The sequence below is a fragment of the Diabrotica undecimpunctata genome, chromosome 2, assembly GCF_040954645.1.
Source record: "Diabrotica undecimpunctata isolate CICGRU chromosome 2, icDiaUnde3, whole genome shotgun sequence".
Lineage (NCBI taxonomy): Eukaryota > Metazoa > Arthropoda > Insecta > Coleoptera > Chrysomelidae > Diabrotica > Diabrotica undecimpunctata.
Window position 1 is genome coordinate 171,356,602 of NC_092804.1, and position 16,752 is coordinate 171,373,353.

Consider the following 16,752-nt stretch of genomic DNA (forward strand, 5'->3'; position numbering starts at 1 on the left):
GATCTTGGACTTCCTAAAATAAACCCAAATGTTAATTAAGTTTTCAATTGTAAAAGACTTTTTTTAGAAAATATGTAGTGTCGTTATAGAAAAATGAGATATTACAACTATTTGTCGTACAATATGTCATACAATGTGTATAAAAAGATAAATCAATTGCTCTCCAAATGTAAGGGATATATCACTAAAAATGAAGTTGTTCTAAATGCTGGCCCAATTTTTGGTGTTATGGAAAGAAGATTCTCTTACTTAAGTATTAGCCTCACTTTACCAGATGCTCATCTCTAACTAATGGAGTTCTAACGAATGAAATAAATCGTCCCCCACATGTCAGTCAACAGCTTCGGGTGGATGAGTTTAATCTCAAAGGCAGATAAATCATATTATCGTGTTTCATTATTAACATTAATACATTATTGACCTAGTTCTAGGGAGACAAAAACTTGTTTTTTCTAATGAGTTAGCGAAGCGGTTGATACTGGGAAAAAACATTTATGACCAGTTTTGGTCATAACTTTTTATATGGAGAAGAGGAGAATTGGCGGTAACCTAATATCGAAGCGAGTTTAGATACCAAAAGAAACGTACTGTTTTAGCAAGCGTGTTAGTGAAAAACGAAAGAGACAAAATACTCGTTTTATTTAAGCTGAGATATATCGAAAAAAAGTAGAATATATTTTTGTGTTTTCTTAATAATTGTAACAAAATAATGAGTATTTATTGGTGTAATTGTTTTGTTATATTAACTAAGGTGCTCTGCAATCGAAGTTTTCTTGGGTTAGGTAATTTCTTACAATACAATACAGTTTGGTAGTAGAAAGGTTCAAGCAAAAGAGTCTAAGGACGAGTGGGGAGCATAGCCCTGCGAAGGGGACTCCCAGGGTATAGGAGACCCTACATGCGAACCGGAGCAAGACTAGTCTACCTTGGCTTGGGGAATGCACCCTTTTTATACATTTTTCTTTGGTATCGATATGTGCATTTCCAAGTCAATTGGCCAATCGTAAATTATATAAAAGATAAAAGGCGGTGCGATGTGCATCGACGTGCTCGTAAGTCCACAGATTAAACCACGCGACGACCCCTTTGAAGACTCTTTTGCTGGAAAACAAATTATTTAGTACACAAAGAAATTATAAAGAGTTGCAAAAGTGGTAAAAGTTACATATACAAGATTCAAGTTGTACATAAATATTCACAAAAGTTCATAAAAGGTTTAAAATATGTATATAAAAATGTTTTCAAATTTTACACTGTTCATTCGAAAATGTTCCTACAGTATGTTACAAAAGGTTCAGAAAAAAATCGAAAAATGTCCATAAAATGTTTTAAAAATGTTTACACGAAAAGAAAAAAATTAAAAGTGTTTAAAAATTATTTATAAAGCTTGAAAAATGCTCATAAAATTCGAAATGTGATTAAAATGTTTATAAAAGGTTAAAATAATGTTCATATATTTATATGTTCACGATTGTCCTAGAGAATATTTATAAAGGTCACCACACCACAGCACAGCTTCCTGGTAGTAGTTGTTGTCATCTTCTTTTGCCGGTACAATCCTCGGTCGAAGTGCTTTTTGCTTGGCGAATTCGTCCTCCTTTCCGCCAGATCGAACCCATAGTTGCTTGTTAGCCGGGGTTTACCAACGCCGGGGGGTACGCTTGGGCCTACGTGGATATTGAACCACATACGGTAGGGCAAGACGTGACTCCGAGGCTGCTCCGGGGCGTCAGTTGCTTCTAAGCTTCGTGGCTACTGGAACTTCTTTTTCACCAAAACATTCGGCACTGGAGAACGTCAGAAATTGCAGAATATCATGACGATCTACGGTCTAGGTTAGGTTGGGTTGGTTGGTATTGTGCTCGTGGAACCATTTTCGTTCTGGAAGATGCTCAGCGTAGCTCGTCGAAGTGAGCTTGGGTCACAAGGTTCACTGTTCTATTGTCACCATGGGAAGTTCTGATCTTGGCCAGAATTAACCCATATCTGCTTCCTAGGTGCTCTACAGATGGCTTTGACCAGCCCAATCGAAGTTTCTTCTACGTTTTTATTTCAATCTGGTGGATTAGGTAATTTCTTATAATAAAACACAGTTTGGTAGTAGAAAGGTTCCAGCAAAAGAGTCTAAGTACGAGTAAAGCATAGCCCCGTGAAGGGGGGTTCCCAGGGTATTCGAGACCTTACATGGGAGCCAGAGCAAGATTAGAACGCCTTGGCTTGAAAAATGCACCCTTTTAATACACTTTCCTTTCGTATCGATATGTGTATTTCCAAGTCAATTGGCCAATCGTAAATTGTGTAGAAGATAAAATATAGGACGTTGCGCATCGACGTGCTCATTGGTCCACGGACTAAGGCACGCAATGACATCGGTTTCTGTATCTAAATTTGTATATACTGCTCATGATAATTGACCAGATAATAATTTTAAAATTTTAATGTGTTGGTGTTTACGAATTTACATACAAAGGATTTTAGAGTTTAGCTTTAAATAGAATAGAGGTGCAACTAAAAAGAGCATTTGATAATAGACTAGCTTATCCAATTATTGCATTCGATTTGTACTGTATTATTATATTCGGAGAAAAGTATCCCATACTTACTTTAGGTGGACACGATGGTTGACAACATGGCTGACAGCATGGATAACAGAATGGATAACAAACCATAACCGAGCAAGGAGAACAACAAATAGGGCGGCAACTCATTTCTTAATTAATTTACTTTTGTTTAAGTAAAATATTAATCCTTCTAAACTGGATATGAATGTAAAAGGGTGAAGATGAAAGACAGAAATTTGAGCAGTAATTTATCTAAAACGTCATTTTTTTTATAAAAATTTTAGCTAGAATCTAGTATTTTTAATTGGTGTTACTGTAGCAACGACGTAATTATCAATTCAATAATTTCTCAAACATTCAAAATTTTTGTGCGTAAAAATATTTAGCTAAAATGGGCCGATTATCAGATCCCTGTTGTAGAATGCCGCTTTACTTTCCAAATATCCCTCCTTGTCCCAGTATTTACGTTCCGTTGTTGTACCCAGTTCCGTCTCGTTGTCCACCTTGTGATCCGTGCAGTTGTGGTCCATGTACACCTTGTTCTCCTTGTCCTCCTTGTGGCTTTTGTCCATACAGTCCGGTAAGTACTGATTACTATTATTAAATATAACGGAAAAAAGTTTCTTTATTTTGCGGCCTGCATATCAATAAAATTGACCAAACTATTATGTTTGCTTTACTATATTTTGCAAATACATCTATAATTTTTGATAGGTAGAATTGTCATTGCATTTTGTGACTCAAGAAGTTATTTTCAGAAATATTTCGCTACCATTCTAAATATACAACAAAAAAAAGAAAAATGGATAAATCACAAACGTCAATCTTAATTAGTTATTTATCCTTTTGCTTCTTTGTTATCACTAATACTATAAATGTGCTATCTTCTAATTTATTTTTATTTTTCAGTGCTGCTAAAAGAGATATGAAAGGCAAATAAACATAAAACTTTTATTTGTGCTTGCAGATAATATTAATGTTTTCAGATAGTAATCAAATTAACTGAAATATTGGTATTGACGAAGACTGTATTAAAAATCTGTGGTAGTTGTGAAAGTAAATCAATTAAACCGAAATAGAAACTAATATTCTTGGAAATAATTATAATAAAATATTTAATATTTCAAATTTAGTTTTAATTTTAACTTTTTTTTACTTATTTTTTGCTTATTTTTTTATTTTCTGTTGAAAAATCAACAGTGGATCAAATATTTACTATTGGGCAGTTAATGGAGAAATATTGGGAATACAATAAAACACTACCCCAGCTCTTTATAGATTTTAAACAAGGATAAGGTAGCATATACGGGATACCAAACGAATTACTGAAATATTCTGGAGCAGCCATGACGGAACAATGACCAACATTAATTATTAAAATTATAGAACACAATAAAATAGAAGCATTGAGAATGAGCGAACTAATTGTACTATTCAAAAAAGGAGATAAAAAAACAGACAGAAAACTACAGAGGTATAAACTTGTTAAATACTACGCTAAAACTTACAATTAAAATTTTGCAAGTGCTAATAAATCAGAGGTTAAGTTTGGCAAATGAAGAACAGGGTTTTCGTAGTGAAAGATCGTGTACAGATGCAATATTCGTCAATCAAATTACTGAGAAATCACTAGAGTATAATAGACCAGCATTTCTGTGTCTGATTGACCTAAAGAAAGCGTTTGACAGAATAAGACTCCAAAGATGTAATACAACTTCTCTATAATAGGAAAGTTCCCCTAAATATTATAAAAACTATCGAAAACATCTACTAAAACAACAAAATGGGAGGACAACTTACAGAACCTATAGAAATAGACAGCGGAATAAGACAAGGAGATTCATTGAGCCCCATTGTCTTCAATTTGATAATAGATGAAATCATCGAAAGCGTTAACAAAGGAAGAGGATATAGAATGGAAAACAAAGAAATAAAATTACTCTGCTACGCAGATGACACAATATTGATAGCCCAAGATGATGATAGTCTGCAAAGACTGGTCCACAGATTTAACATAAGAGCAAAAGAATTGAATATGACAATCTCATCTCAGAAAACTCAAACAATAGTAGTCAGCAAAGAACCAGCCAGATGTAAAATAGAAATTGATGGCATCAGTATAGAACAAGTAATGACGTATGCCTCATAAAGAAAACCCGACACAGCCACAGCGCAAAGGCTACTGGAAACGGCAGAGATGAGAGTACTAAAAAGAATTACAGGAAATACGCTGAGAGATCGAAAGAGAAGTGAAGACATTAGAAAAAAAAAATGTAACGTATAGTGTATGAATTAATGGAGACAAAATAGAAAAAAGAGTGGAATAACCAAATAAGCAGAATGAAGGAGATCCGTGTCGTCAAAATACTAATCGGCAAAAAAAGTATCGGACGACCGCGCAAAACGTGTTAATTCGCCAATGAACAAGCAGAATTGCTTATAAAGAGGAAGAAAAAGAAGAAGATATGGTAGCATCTAGAACTGCAGTAAGCCATGAAAAAGAACTCTACCTTCTTTACAATAAACATTGGTCTCAAATAGCGAGATGATCCATTCCTACTTCTCCTTAACATCTCTTTGAAGAGAATCGTAGGAAAAGCAAGCCTCTTTACAAATCAAGGTCCTTACATTATAGTAGTTTTATGATATAGATATAGTTTGAAATAAAATTGGTATTAAGGAAAACAGAATAAGCTCTAGTCCCATAAATCAATATTAGCTGCTTCTTTAGCAAGAATGTAAGTAATCTCAGTAGATACCTACAATTAATTCATGTATTGGTACCCAGAGCAATATTATTTTGTTGGACCCTACCAGTTTCTTAAGAGCTTCTCTGCAGTTTCATGCTGTTATAAACTTATAAGCCTTATAACCTTTAGTACAGTTGGATATCTATGGCAATAATTATTTTATTTGAAATATGGCGTTCTTCTAAATCACAAAAAGTTCATCAACAAACTGAGATACGAATCTACATGACCATAATCGGATCGATAGTAAGATATGGATGTGAAACTTAGATATTGATTCAAAAATCTGTAAACCGCACGAAGAACTTTGAAATAGAGGTACTGAGACAACTAGGACCTATAAATAAGAACAAACAGGTGGTGAACTAGATACTGTTTAATGCAATAATACAGGGGAAGAAACCTATTGGGACAACGAGAAAGCGATGGGAGGATTGTTTCGATGGGGACGCCAAAAATTTTCTTGCAGAAGGAGAATGGTTACAGACAGTTACAAATGAAGAGGTTTGCTGAGGGAGGCCAGGGCTTGCATTGGGCTGTAGAGCCTCAGGATAGATGAAAAGAGTTTTTCAGGCATTTTAGAGCATAAAAATCTATTGGCCACAATTTTAGGATGCAAAAATAATTGAGACGTACTACCGAAATTTGTTTATGGGAAAAAAAAATAGTTTTTATATATTAACAACTTTTTAAACTGTTTCTTATAATGATTGTTTAAATAAAGGATTCTATACAAGCTATAGAGGGTTTTCTATGTGCAAGGAAATAACCACGCCTATATATGCATTATTCTCTGCATAACGTTAGTATAGTCTTAATGATAATCTAAAAAGGATCCAAAAATCTAACACAATTTTTAAATAATCTTTAAAAAAAAATTAAATCACGAATTGAGCGAATTGGTTGACCTTTAGTAGACGTTCCAAAATAATTTGGACAATCTAATGTGTTTGACTTAATCTGTCAATTAGAAGTTTGTCTAAGTTTTATAGTGTCGTCAAAATTTATTGTGTAATTTAAAAATACTTAATTTTTCAGAAAGAAATGGAGCAGTATTATCAAGGTAACATAAACTAACTAATTGCTAAACTTTGAGTATTCCGGAAGTAATCTAAATAGTAATCAATACCAATAAGATAGGTAGAGTAGTTAAAAGAACTTTTAACATATACATGATCGATATTAAAGGTTTTTTGATGGTTACGAAATTAGCAAACGTAAATAAATATTGAAACTTACGTAACTTTTTAATTTTTTAAGTACTGTCTACTTTGTTATATTTCAATTGATTTAGATAAAGTGTCAATGAAAGCCAATTTTCGTTTAAAAACAGCCTTACTAATCTGCTTTCGTTCATATGAGTTTACGAGGTGTCGATTTTTTCTATGCGTATTCCAATATCAATCATCTATAAAACAATTCTTATTTTTCCAATTTAAGACCAATATCTCTTATGTCATGTATATTAAAAACATTTGAATGAATGATGAAAAATGAATTAGAATGTTGGATGGAAAGCAACAACCTTTAACCAGACGGTTACCTTAGGTTTTACTCCAGAAAATGACCGTTTTGGAGTGTAACTGTCCTCGTCACGACGGATTTACTTGAAAGTTTGGATTCAGGTTCTTCTTACTCTCTACTTCACTTTTAGACTTAAGCTCAGGGTATAGGGATATTATTTATAATTTATTTTAAAGAATGTAGTAATTGTTATAATTAAACAAGTATATTGTTCACAGGCTATGAAGATAACGAGGTGTTGGATTGTCATTGTTCACCATACGCAGATTGTCAACAGCAACAGGGTAAGAAAAATCAAAAGTAAATCTAAGTCTTCTTCTTCTTCTTGTGCCACACCTTTTCCACCAAAATACGATGAAATACCAAGCAACTAATTTTATATCTTAGTAAAGTTAGAGTAAGTATGGGTTTTGGGCTGCGCCGATATGGGTAGAGCGCTATAGGTCGATGATTACCAACTTCTTTTGTCTTGAATTGGATTACATGAACATCTACGTATGGCTTCAACAGGTCAGCGCTACATGCCAGACAGCTCATGCCTCATTGGACTTAATAATTAAAAACCCTATAAATTGCTACGAGAACGAGACACAGTGTACTCGATAACTGTTTTAGAAGAGACCTAAATAATTTCTATTTGACAATATTGTTGATAGTATTAGTTTATGACGAACTTAGATCTGTGAGATGCAACAAGAATTATTTTAGTGGCACTTTATAACACATTAAGTTTCATACATACTAAAAAAACTGTTCTATATTTTATATTTATCTTTTGTTTTAGAAGAGCAATACGATGATGATTTAAATTGCGCCTGTTCACCTGAAGCACCCTGTCAACAATGTAAGTATTTTATATTTAACAAATATATATATATATATATATATATATATATATATAATAATTATCATGTTTACCAATTTTAGCTGAAGAATATGGAGCAGAATACGGTGAAGAATTCGCAGATGATGAATTTGCCTGCGCATGTTCTCCAAACGCTATATGTAAAAAATGTAAGTGTTTATATTATGTATTTCGTTTTGTTATTGTAATCATATTCATCATGAACTTTGGTTTTGAAATAGATGCATATGGGAATTTTATATCTTTTAAAATTTTTTTGTTTCATTTTGACACTAAATCATGATTGTCGATATCGTCGACTGTATGCAATAGTTGCTTGACTCAAAAATTGACAAAATTGAGTTAATATCATCAGACTCCTTGAAAAAGACATTTGTGACCTTCAACATTGGCACAATAATAGCACCACAAATGTCCGCTACTTGTCACTGGTATCCTGCCCATTGGAGTCTTCTGGACTATATTTCTTTTATGATGTTGGCGTCTGGGTAAAGTTCTTCGAGCTCTTTGTTAGTTCTTATCCTATATTGTCCAGCACAGGGCCGCCAAAGATCTTCCTTAGGATTTTTCTTTCCCAAACACAAAGTCTCTCTTCGTTTGCCTTTGTTATCGTCCACGTTTTGCTTCCATACATCACAACGGGTCTTATGATTGTTTTATAGACCTGTATCTTCGTACATCTTGTTAGTTGTTTCGATTTTATAAAGTTTTGCAGGGCAAAAAGACATCTGTTGCCGGCCTGGATCCTGTTGTTTATTTCCTGTGATCCGTTATTGTCTTCAGTTATTGTTGTTCCAAGATACTTGAATTCTCTAACGCGCTTAAAGTTAAAGTCATCGATGGTGATGTTCTGACCGATTCTGTCTCTGCTTTGGTTATTGCGGTTCATATATATACATTTCGTCTTGTTTTAGTTGATTTGGAGCCCCATCTTCTCTGCTTCCTTCTCGAACCTCACGAAAGTCTCCTTCATCGTTAATGCATCATCTGCAAATGCCAGTACGATATCGATCTAATAGGAAACACACGATTAACGATGAAGGAGACTTTCCTCTGACAAGCTGATTTCTTCGTAATATTTGTCTTTTTTTTTTCTTGTGTTAGGTAGCAGTTCTAAATTGGTACGCGCCTCTTCTGGAAGTTCGTTTCGCTCCCAATATTTTCATGTTGATGATTCTGATGCGGACCCTTATTATGCCAATGCAGACAATGATGATGATATATCGTCTACAGAGGTCTCTGATAAAAATGTAGAGACGGAAGTACCAGAACACCTGGCGATTAATAAACCTAAAAGTAGGAAAAGGAATGCTTGTCCGTAACAATGGAATGTAATTCATTTCAAAATTTCCTCTAATGGAGTTGTTTCGTTGTCGGTCATACTCAAAATGAGGGTGACAGTTGCCACTTTTTAATAGAAAGAAATATCACAAAAACTTTAAAAGAAGAGCCTATTTATCTACCGACTAATTACGCTATGCTAATTCGAACTGCTCGTTGCAAACAACCACTCGAAGTACACGAATTATTTTATAATGATTTTTTTTGACCTGAAAAAGTTAAATACTTAAAGAGCGACAATTTTCAATAAAGATGTCCAAGCAAATACTTTTAATTTCAACAATATCTGTAAAATTCATGTAAAAAAGCTCTGGTACTCACTACTATTTTAAAACTTTATTTATTCAAGAGGAGTACAGATCAGTTGATACCACCAAGAAAAAAACAAGAAAATGTTTAAAAAGTATGGGTGTTATAGAACTAGAAAAGGATTACACTGGCAGTCTGCCAATAACTGAAAAGAATAAAAAAGTCCTTATTAGCCTTATTGAAGATAAGAGTATCTCACCAATTCACGCTGATTTCTACAGACATTTCTTCTTCTTAGAGTGCCATATCCCTACGGAACGTCGGCGACTACCATGCTTATAATATTGTTATACTGATCTCGGTCTTGCGCTACGTGTAGCAATTGGTCCGCTGTCAAACCTCTCCACTGCCTCAAATTCCTCAACCAAGAGAGTTTCTTCCGTCCTATCCATTTCTTTCCTTCGATTTTACTGTTGAGAATTAGCCGAAGGAACTCATATCTTGGTCCTCTGATTATATGTCCAAGATATTCTAGTTTACGCCTCTTAATAATATTTAATAGAGTTCGTTGATGTCCCATTCTTCGAAGAACTTCTTCGTTTCTGGTTCTGCTAGTCCATGGAATTTTTAGTATCCTTCGATACAACCACATCTCAAACGCCTCCATTTTATTCATGATATCGGCGTTTAAAGTCCAAATTTCACATTCATACAAAAGTACAGACCACACATAACATCTTGTAAACTTTTCACGGATTTCCAAATTTAATGAGTTATTGGATAATAGAGGCTTGAATTTTTGAAATGAGTTTCTTGCCTGTTCAATTCTACATCGAATTTCGAAGGATGGATCCAGATTTTGGGTAATCCAACATCCAAGGTATTTGAATCTCTGAACTCTCTGCAGCGGTTGTTGGTTTAATATCAGTTGGGTTGCGCCGATATCCACTTTACTGGTCACCATGTATTTAGTTTTATCGATATTTATCGACAGTCCCCAATTTGTGCATTCCATGTCAACTCTATTGATTAGCTCCTGCAGATCGTCGATGTTTTCAGCTAGAATCACAGTATCGTCGGCGTACAGACATTTAAAGATTGTTAATCATAACTTTTCCTATTATTATCAATATAATGTTTTTATTAGGTTCTCCTTATAGTTGTTAATAAACACATTTTCTTAAGTAACTTGTAGTACTCTTTATTAAGAGTTTATTTTAATTGATAAGAATAACAAAAAAATGCCAGTTTTGTCTTTGCTTTAATTACTCTTGAAAGACAAGATGTTGATGTGCAATAGTAGCACAACTCAAAATAAGGGTTGAATTTAAGAGGTCTGCGTTACAATTCATTAAAAGCTACTAATGCTTTCCCAAATACATCAACATTTATTTTTTTCAAAAATCGTAATCCATGGGATAAACCAAATAAAACAAAATTATTGGCACTTATACTTTAAACACTTGCTTTGAAAAATTAGCCGTTTTTGTGTTCACTATTGCATACAGCCAACGATATATCCTTAGTATATATTATATTCTTACAGAAATTTTTTATTTATTAATACATATTTTATTAAATTTTAGCTCCCCAGGAAAGGCAGTTGCTGGAATTAACTGACATTGGTAAGTTACATTTACTTTTAAATTTTATACACTTCTTAGTTTGTTAAATCAGTTTTCAGTGAGTAATTACACAGAATAATTTATTCTGTCCGTAAAATAGTTTCGAAACACAATTCAGATTTCTGCCTTAATCTGAGCCTTCTAAAAATTGCAAGGCATAGCAGACGTTAATAAAGATGTTAATATCAGATGTTGCTATTGCGTCCGTTTCGAAGCCATTTTATTGTTGCTTCTTAAAGACAGGAAAGATCTATTTTTCACGTTGAGAACGTCTATGAATAACTGTTCTGATGAGCTTTATTAAAGCGAAATACGTATAAACAGATACATAGACGCTTTGTACGTAAAATCAAATCTTGACTGTCTTTTTCAATTTATTCTGTGTTAATGTAACGATAACGCCGCCAAACGCCGTCATCGCTTGCTTATAGTTAGCTCTCTGTGTCCGCACGCCCACGAACAACTGACCACTACCATCGATGCATCCTTTTTTAAAATCTTCGCTGAACTCTATCCACGATTTCCAATTTTTGTTGTTGTTTCGGTACCATAGTAACGCATGGTCTCCTAAAATTCTAGTAATGCTTTTAGTAGATCTTGTTTGTGTATCTCGTAGACCAGGCTAATTCGTCTAGCCCTTCCATTAAATCTAAAGATTTGTAATGAGAAAAATATTTGTATGGTATTTGGTAGGATTTCTACCATGTATATTTTCATTTAGTAGTATTATATGGTTCTTCACTGGTCTGTATACTTTTGCAGTTGCTTGAAAAGCACCAATATGCTTTCAATTACTATTTCTCCCGTATAGTAAAAGGTCATTTGATATACCAATGTGCCATCTCTAATGTATTCTTTGGTGACGTCTATGCCAACTTTAGCATGATTTTCTTTTTTTTTTTGGTTTTATAAGCATAATACTTTCTCCATTGTAAAGTTGGGTTATATGAAAAGTGGACTGACCCAGAAAATATGGCTAGATCTATCAGAAAAGGTCTTTATACTGAAAGATGTTCATAAAAAAAGGACACAAACTAAGAGCAGCAAACAGTAAGGAGTATTTGTCAATGTGTACAAGTTTTTTTTGACTGAGGTGAAAAGGTTCTAATCCGACTTGGGAAGATCTCCCTAATACTGTTGAATTCGATCCGGAAAGGAATATATGATAGGACATAGCATCCAGAGTATGGATTATATGCACCTCATGCTCCCTTGACCAGTCATCTAGCAACTAAAACCACTTTTTCTTCGGACAAGACTTCCACGGATGAGTTCAGTCAATGATGGAAACATTGGGATGCCTTGCGCAGTCTAAGATTCTATCTTCTGAATTTTACTTTCGTCAAGTAAGAAATCTTCGGATTTCTACTATAATTGTTACTAGATGGCGTTGTAACGTCCCATATATAATTATTTTTATAATTATTCTTTTATAACGGGAGAGATTCATTTTCAATCCAGAGCTTCTGCATAAGTCGCTCTTAGGATACATATATGCAGATGGCAGAAGCCCTGCATTGAAATTAAATCTCAAAGGTCTTGCTGCATCTTTCTGATAAGAACATCTTAAAATAATATGCAGAGACAGTAAATAAAGAAACAAAAATATGGGATGGTAAAAAGTTAAAGGTGTACGTAGCTTGACAAGGAACGAACGTAAAAAAAACAAAGGGGTGCACAAGGTCGTCTAAAAATCATGGGTAATATATAATTGTAGATCTAGCTGTAAAGATATCGTCTATTCCGTCGTGCGGTTGTATAAGTTATGGACCTAAAAGTATTCTTCCTGGAATTAAGACTAGAATCATTACGGATGTCTTTTATAAGTCTTTATATTGTAAATTTTCACCTTTATTGGTTGTAATTACAAGTCTAGATAATAAAATTTTTCTTCCAATTTCATTTTACTGTATTTTTTCAATGTCAAACTTCTTTTATACAAAAGTAACATTTTATTTGTTATGATGAGACAGTTGTTTGTGTCAACCGCTTTCGGTAATAGATTTGCATTTTTGTAAAACTCTTGGATATACCATTTTCTTTACTTTAGTTTTTCTCCAAATATCTAGAATTATTTTTCCTTTCTCTTCCAGCAAATTTAACTTTCAATAAGCTTTAAAACGTACAGTAAAAATGGTAACAGTTAAGGTGTTTATTTAAAGCGTTTAAATGTTCCAGAATAATATATTTATAAAATTTCTTTTAATTTTAGGTTTGTTAAGACCTGATATTGAACAAATAGATACAGATCCTCTACTCCAAGAACCATATTCGACTGTAGATCTAACAAATTCGCAAGTGCTTATGGCAGATGTTCCAAATGAAGGGGACGCTGATGCATTCGGTACAATTTACAAAATTTCTATTTGTAACCTAACCTAACCTAACCTAAACTCTAACAAGTACTTATTAAAAATGTAACGATATTACTGAACTATGTTCTGACAATCACTCTTCAACTAAAGGCTTATTCTTAAATCTCCAAAATCCGGGTTAAAAATTAACCCATGGGGATGTTTACAAAATTTCTATTTAAAATTTGTTAAATTTGAACACGCTACAATTAGTGATAAAACCGACTCGTATCGCTTTTTAAACTCTAACAAGTACTTAACAAAATGTAACGATATTGCTGAACTATGTTCTGACTCTTCATTTAAAGGCTGAATCTTAAATCTCCAAAAACCGGCCTGTGTAAAAATTAACCCTAGGGATGTTTCGTCTTTGGATTTAAATTAAACGAAGAAACCCAGGCCTAGAGATGTCCACAATGCTACCTGCTCTGATAGAGTTTTAAGGACACAACATTGCGGAGTGGAGCAATATATCTTGACTGAGGGTATTGATAAGGTTTATTTAAAACCGGGTCAGAAAGAAAGAAAAAAGGAGCATCATGCTAACTAAACTTTTTAAACCCAAATGCATTTAACGCAGATATTATTGTTACATTCTCCTTACCTGGTAAGGAGGGCGTACGGTATTTTATTATTATTTACACAAAAAATATTGTTTCTTGTTTTTTTGTTTATAGAATTAATTGTTAGTCTGTTTTAGAGAAGACTAATTTTGAACTGATAGTATACCGTAATGTAAGAGATAGTGTTGATAAAGAGATTATAGAACATATATTTATTTTTAGACTCTAATGGTGGCGTAGTAGTCTACGAACCGGATGACCTATTCCTGTACGTCGCACCTCAAAGTCACAATTTAGTTATTCAAAGACAAAGACTCCTTGATGCTTACATAGAAGATCTATCGATAAGTGAGGTGGAGGAAGCTGCAGTAGCATTGCGATTATTAGTTAATCTGTTTAGGCAGAGAAGGATGGATATGAACAAGTTGGTACCCTTGTTCAGGATTGAGAAGTCCGACCAGATGCAAACAAGAGGATGTGGGTGTCCCCTTTAAAATATGCTTATATAATTAAATAAATAATCTGAACTCAAAACAAATCTATTTTTTTAATACTTGGTAGTAATTTCTAAATCTTTAGACATTACTTGATAATGAAAATAATACAAATACCATTAAAATAGATTTATCAAAAGTTAATGTCAAGGCTATTTGTCCAGTTTATTGCTTCAAGTATTACTTTTGCTTTAAGGAAAATTATTTTTTATGAATTTTAGGATCCTTAACTTCATCATGAGTATTCCTTTTATGTTTTTTTTAGTTGCCCGTCTTTTTATGAACAACTATACTCTTCCTTTCATTTTTCATTTCTTGTATTATATATTTTACTTGTTCTCTTCTTCCCTAAACGGCCTTGCTCATCATCTCCAAATATTTTGAGCAATATTCACATCTCAAAGAAAATGTTCAGAAGGAGACTGCCCAAAGAGTGAATAAAATCTTTTGATCAATGTTTTATAAGAGGCTTCTTAGAGTCCAGTTAAGTACAACGGTTGTGTAGGATTTTTCCTAAAGCAATAATACAATAAAAAATCGTCGTCATATTCTTCTTCTTGCAGTAAAACTTGTAGCATTTCGTAATCCATATTTTTTTGTGTGATACCCAACCTCAACTGTTTTATGCCGCCATATAACTGAAGTAGCTGCTGCTACTTCAGGGAGAAGGGGACGCTTCACATCAGCAGTGCATGGCACGACATGTACAGTAGTTCTCTGAATGTGTTACTTATGTGAGTCCATTTTAAAAAAGGTAAAAAAGAAATAATTAGACTTACAATCAATTTAATTTTACTACCTAAGACGACCGGTTTCGCTTTCTAAAATTTGCAAAGCATCATCAGGTCGGTGGTACAAAGTAAATTAAATGCTGAAATTATAAAAAGCCCATATTAGGGTGCTGTCTTATAAGGATATAGATCAAAAAGTTATAGATCAAAAAAGGTTTTAGTAATTATGCCAATATTACATGTCTGTGTTAATTAATATGCATAAATTGCATTAGCAGACAGAGTAACAACCCACAAATTGGTAAGAGAAAAAGTCTGTTGGATTGTAATAAATACGGTAAATAAATTCGGTCAATGTTGTAGGGGATGGTGTGTTAACAGATAATGTAGAAGTAAGGTATATATTATTGTTTGTTAAAAGAAAATGTGATGTTTTATATTATTTAAATTATTATAGTTATTTATATTTATTGAAGAGATATATTTTGAAATGTGTGTTAAATTATTGAAATTTTTTTATAAAGAAAGAGGACAGTTACATGACGATGAATGAAAGTACTTGTACTGTTTGCACACCCACAAAATCTACAATTCTGACGGTTAACTTCGCCATTTAACGTGAAAGTGACCTCATCAGAAAAAATAATGTTTTGTACCAAGAGAGGGTCTCGGTAGCAGTTATCCATCATTGGATTGGTAGCAGAAACTCCATTTCTACTTCAAATTAAATCTAAGCAATAATTAAAACATTCACAAATACCAAAAATGTTGTAGTACTAAACTGTCACTAAACATCAATAAATTACTAAACAAATAATGACATTTAACAAAAACATAGCCTACTATGTTTCTTTTAAATTGATAAGAAATAATTTTTTTCATATTCTCTCCGCTAGACAATAAGTATTTTTGATATTGTTAATTTAACGCAAAAGAAAACCCCCACTGGATGCGTGAGCATCATACACAATACTTGCAAAGGGTAAATGTATGGGCTGCAATTGTAAGAAATCGAATCATCGGACCCTACTTTTTCGAAGGTAATTTAAACGGGGCAACGTACCTTGAGTTTTTAAGGGGGGTATCTCGTACCTACTGTACGTAATTTGTTTCCCAGCAGACGTAATCCTGGAGGTTTTGATAAAAGTTTATGGTTTAAACAGGATGGTGCACCTTCACAATATGCTGTAGATGTTAGAAGGTACCTAAATGAAATTTTTCCGAACAGGTGGATTGGTAGACGTGGACCTATTGAATGGCCAGCGAGGTCACCAGATTTCACCAGCAAATATTCAAGAATTACAACAGAGAATTCGGACAGCAATAAACAAATATTTCTCAAGACACAATAAACAAGGTTCAACAAGAAGTTGTACAACGTTTGGGTTACTGTCAAATACAGCAAGGGCTGCAGTTCGAACATTTTTAAAGTCATGTATTTCATCATATTTTGTCCGCTAGACAATAAGTGTTTTTGATAATATTGTTAATTTAACTAACGCGTTACTTTATGAACACACACAAAACTATTGTATTTTTGTCCACCCTGTACCAATTTGAATCAACATGTGATACATTTTTGGAATCAGCTAAGCTAGAGTAATCCGAAAATTAAGACAAAATGGGGGTGTTCCATTTAAAAAAATGACGTTGACGTTATTACTCGAAAGTAATTCACCCTGAATATTAGAATAT

General features: G+C 33.4%; 1 protein-coding gene and 1 long non-coding RNA gene across 2 annotated transcripts; both read left to right on the forward strand.

Annotated features, from left to right (window-relative positions):
* The first annotated feature begins 2,897 nt into the window (after nucleotides 1-2,897).
* Nucleotides 2,898-3,689, forward strand: LOC140435214 (uncharacterized). Its single transcript, XR_011950124.1, has 2 exons — nucleotides 2,898-3,141; nucleotides 3,471-3,689. It is a non-coding gene; the product is annotated as an uncharacterized lncRNA (long non-coding RNA).
* Nucleotides 3,690-6,231: 2,542 nt separating this feature from the next.
* Nucleotides 6,232-14,359, forward strand: LOC140433565 (uncharacterized). The gene is made up of 7 exons (XM_072521544.1): nucleotides 6,232-6,374; nucleotides 7,054-7,119; nucleotides 7,620-7,679; nucleotides 7,763-7,849; nucleotides 10,877-10,915; nucleotides 13,128-13,259; nucleotides 14,055-14,359. Exons 1-7 carry the CDS (start codon nucleotides 6,356-6,358, stop codon nucleotides 14,324-14,326), a joined length of 675 nt encoding a protein of 224 aa, XP_072377645.1. The 5' UTR covers nucleotides 6,232-6,355; the 3' UTR covers nucleotides 14,327-14,359.
* The last annotated feature ends 2,393 nt before the right edge of the window (nucleotides 14,360-16,752 follow it).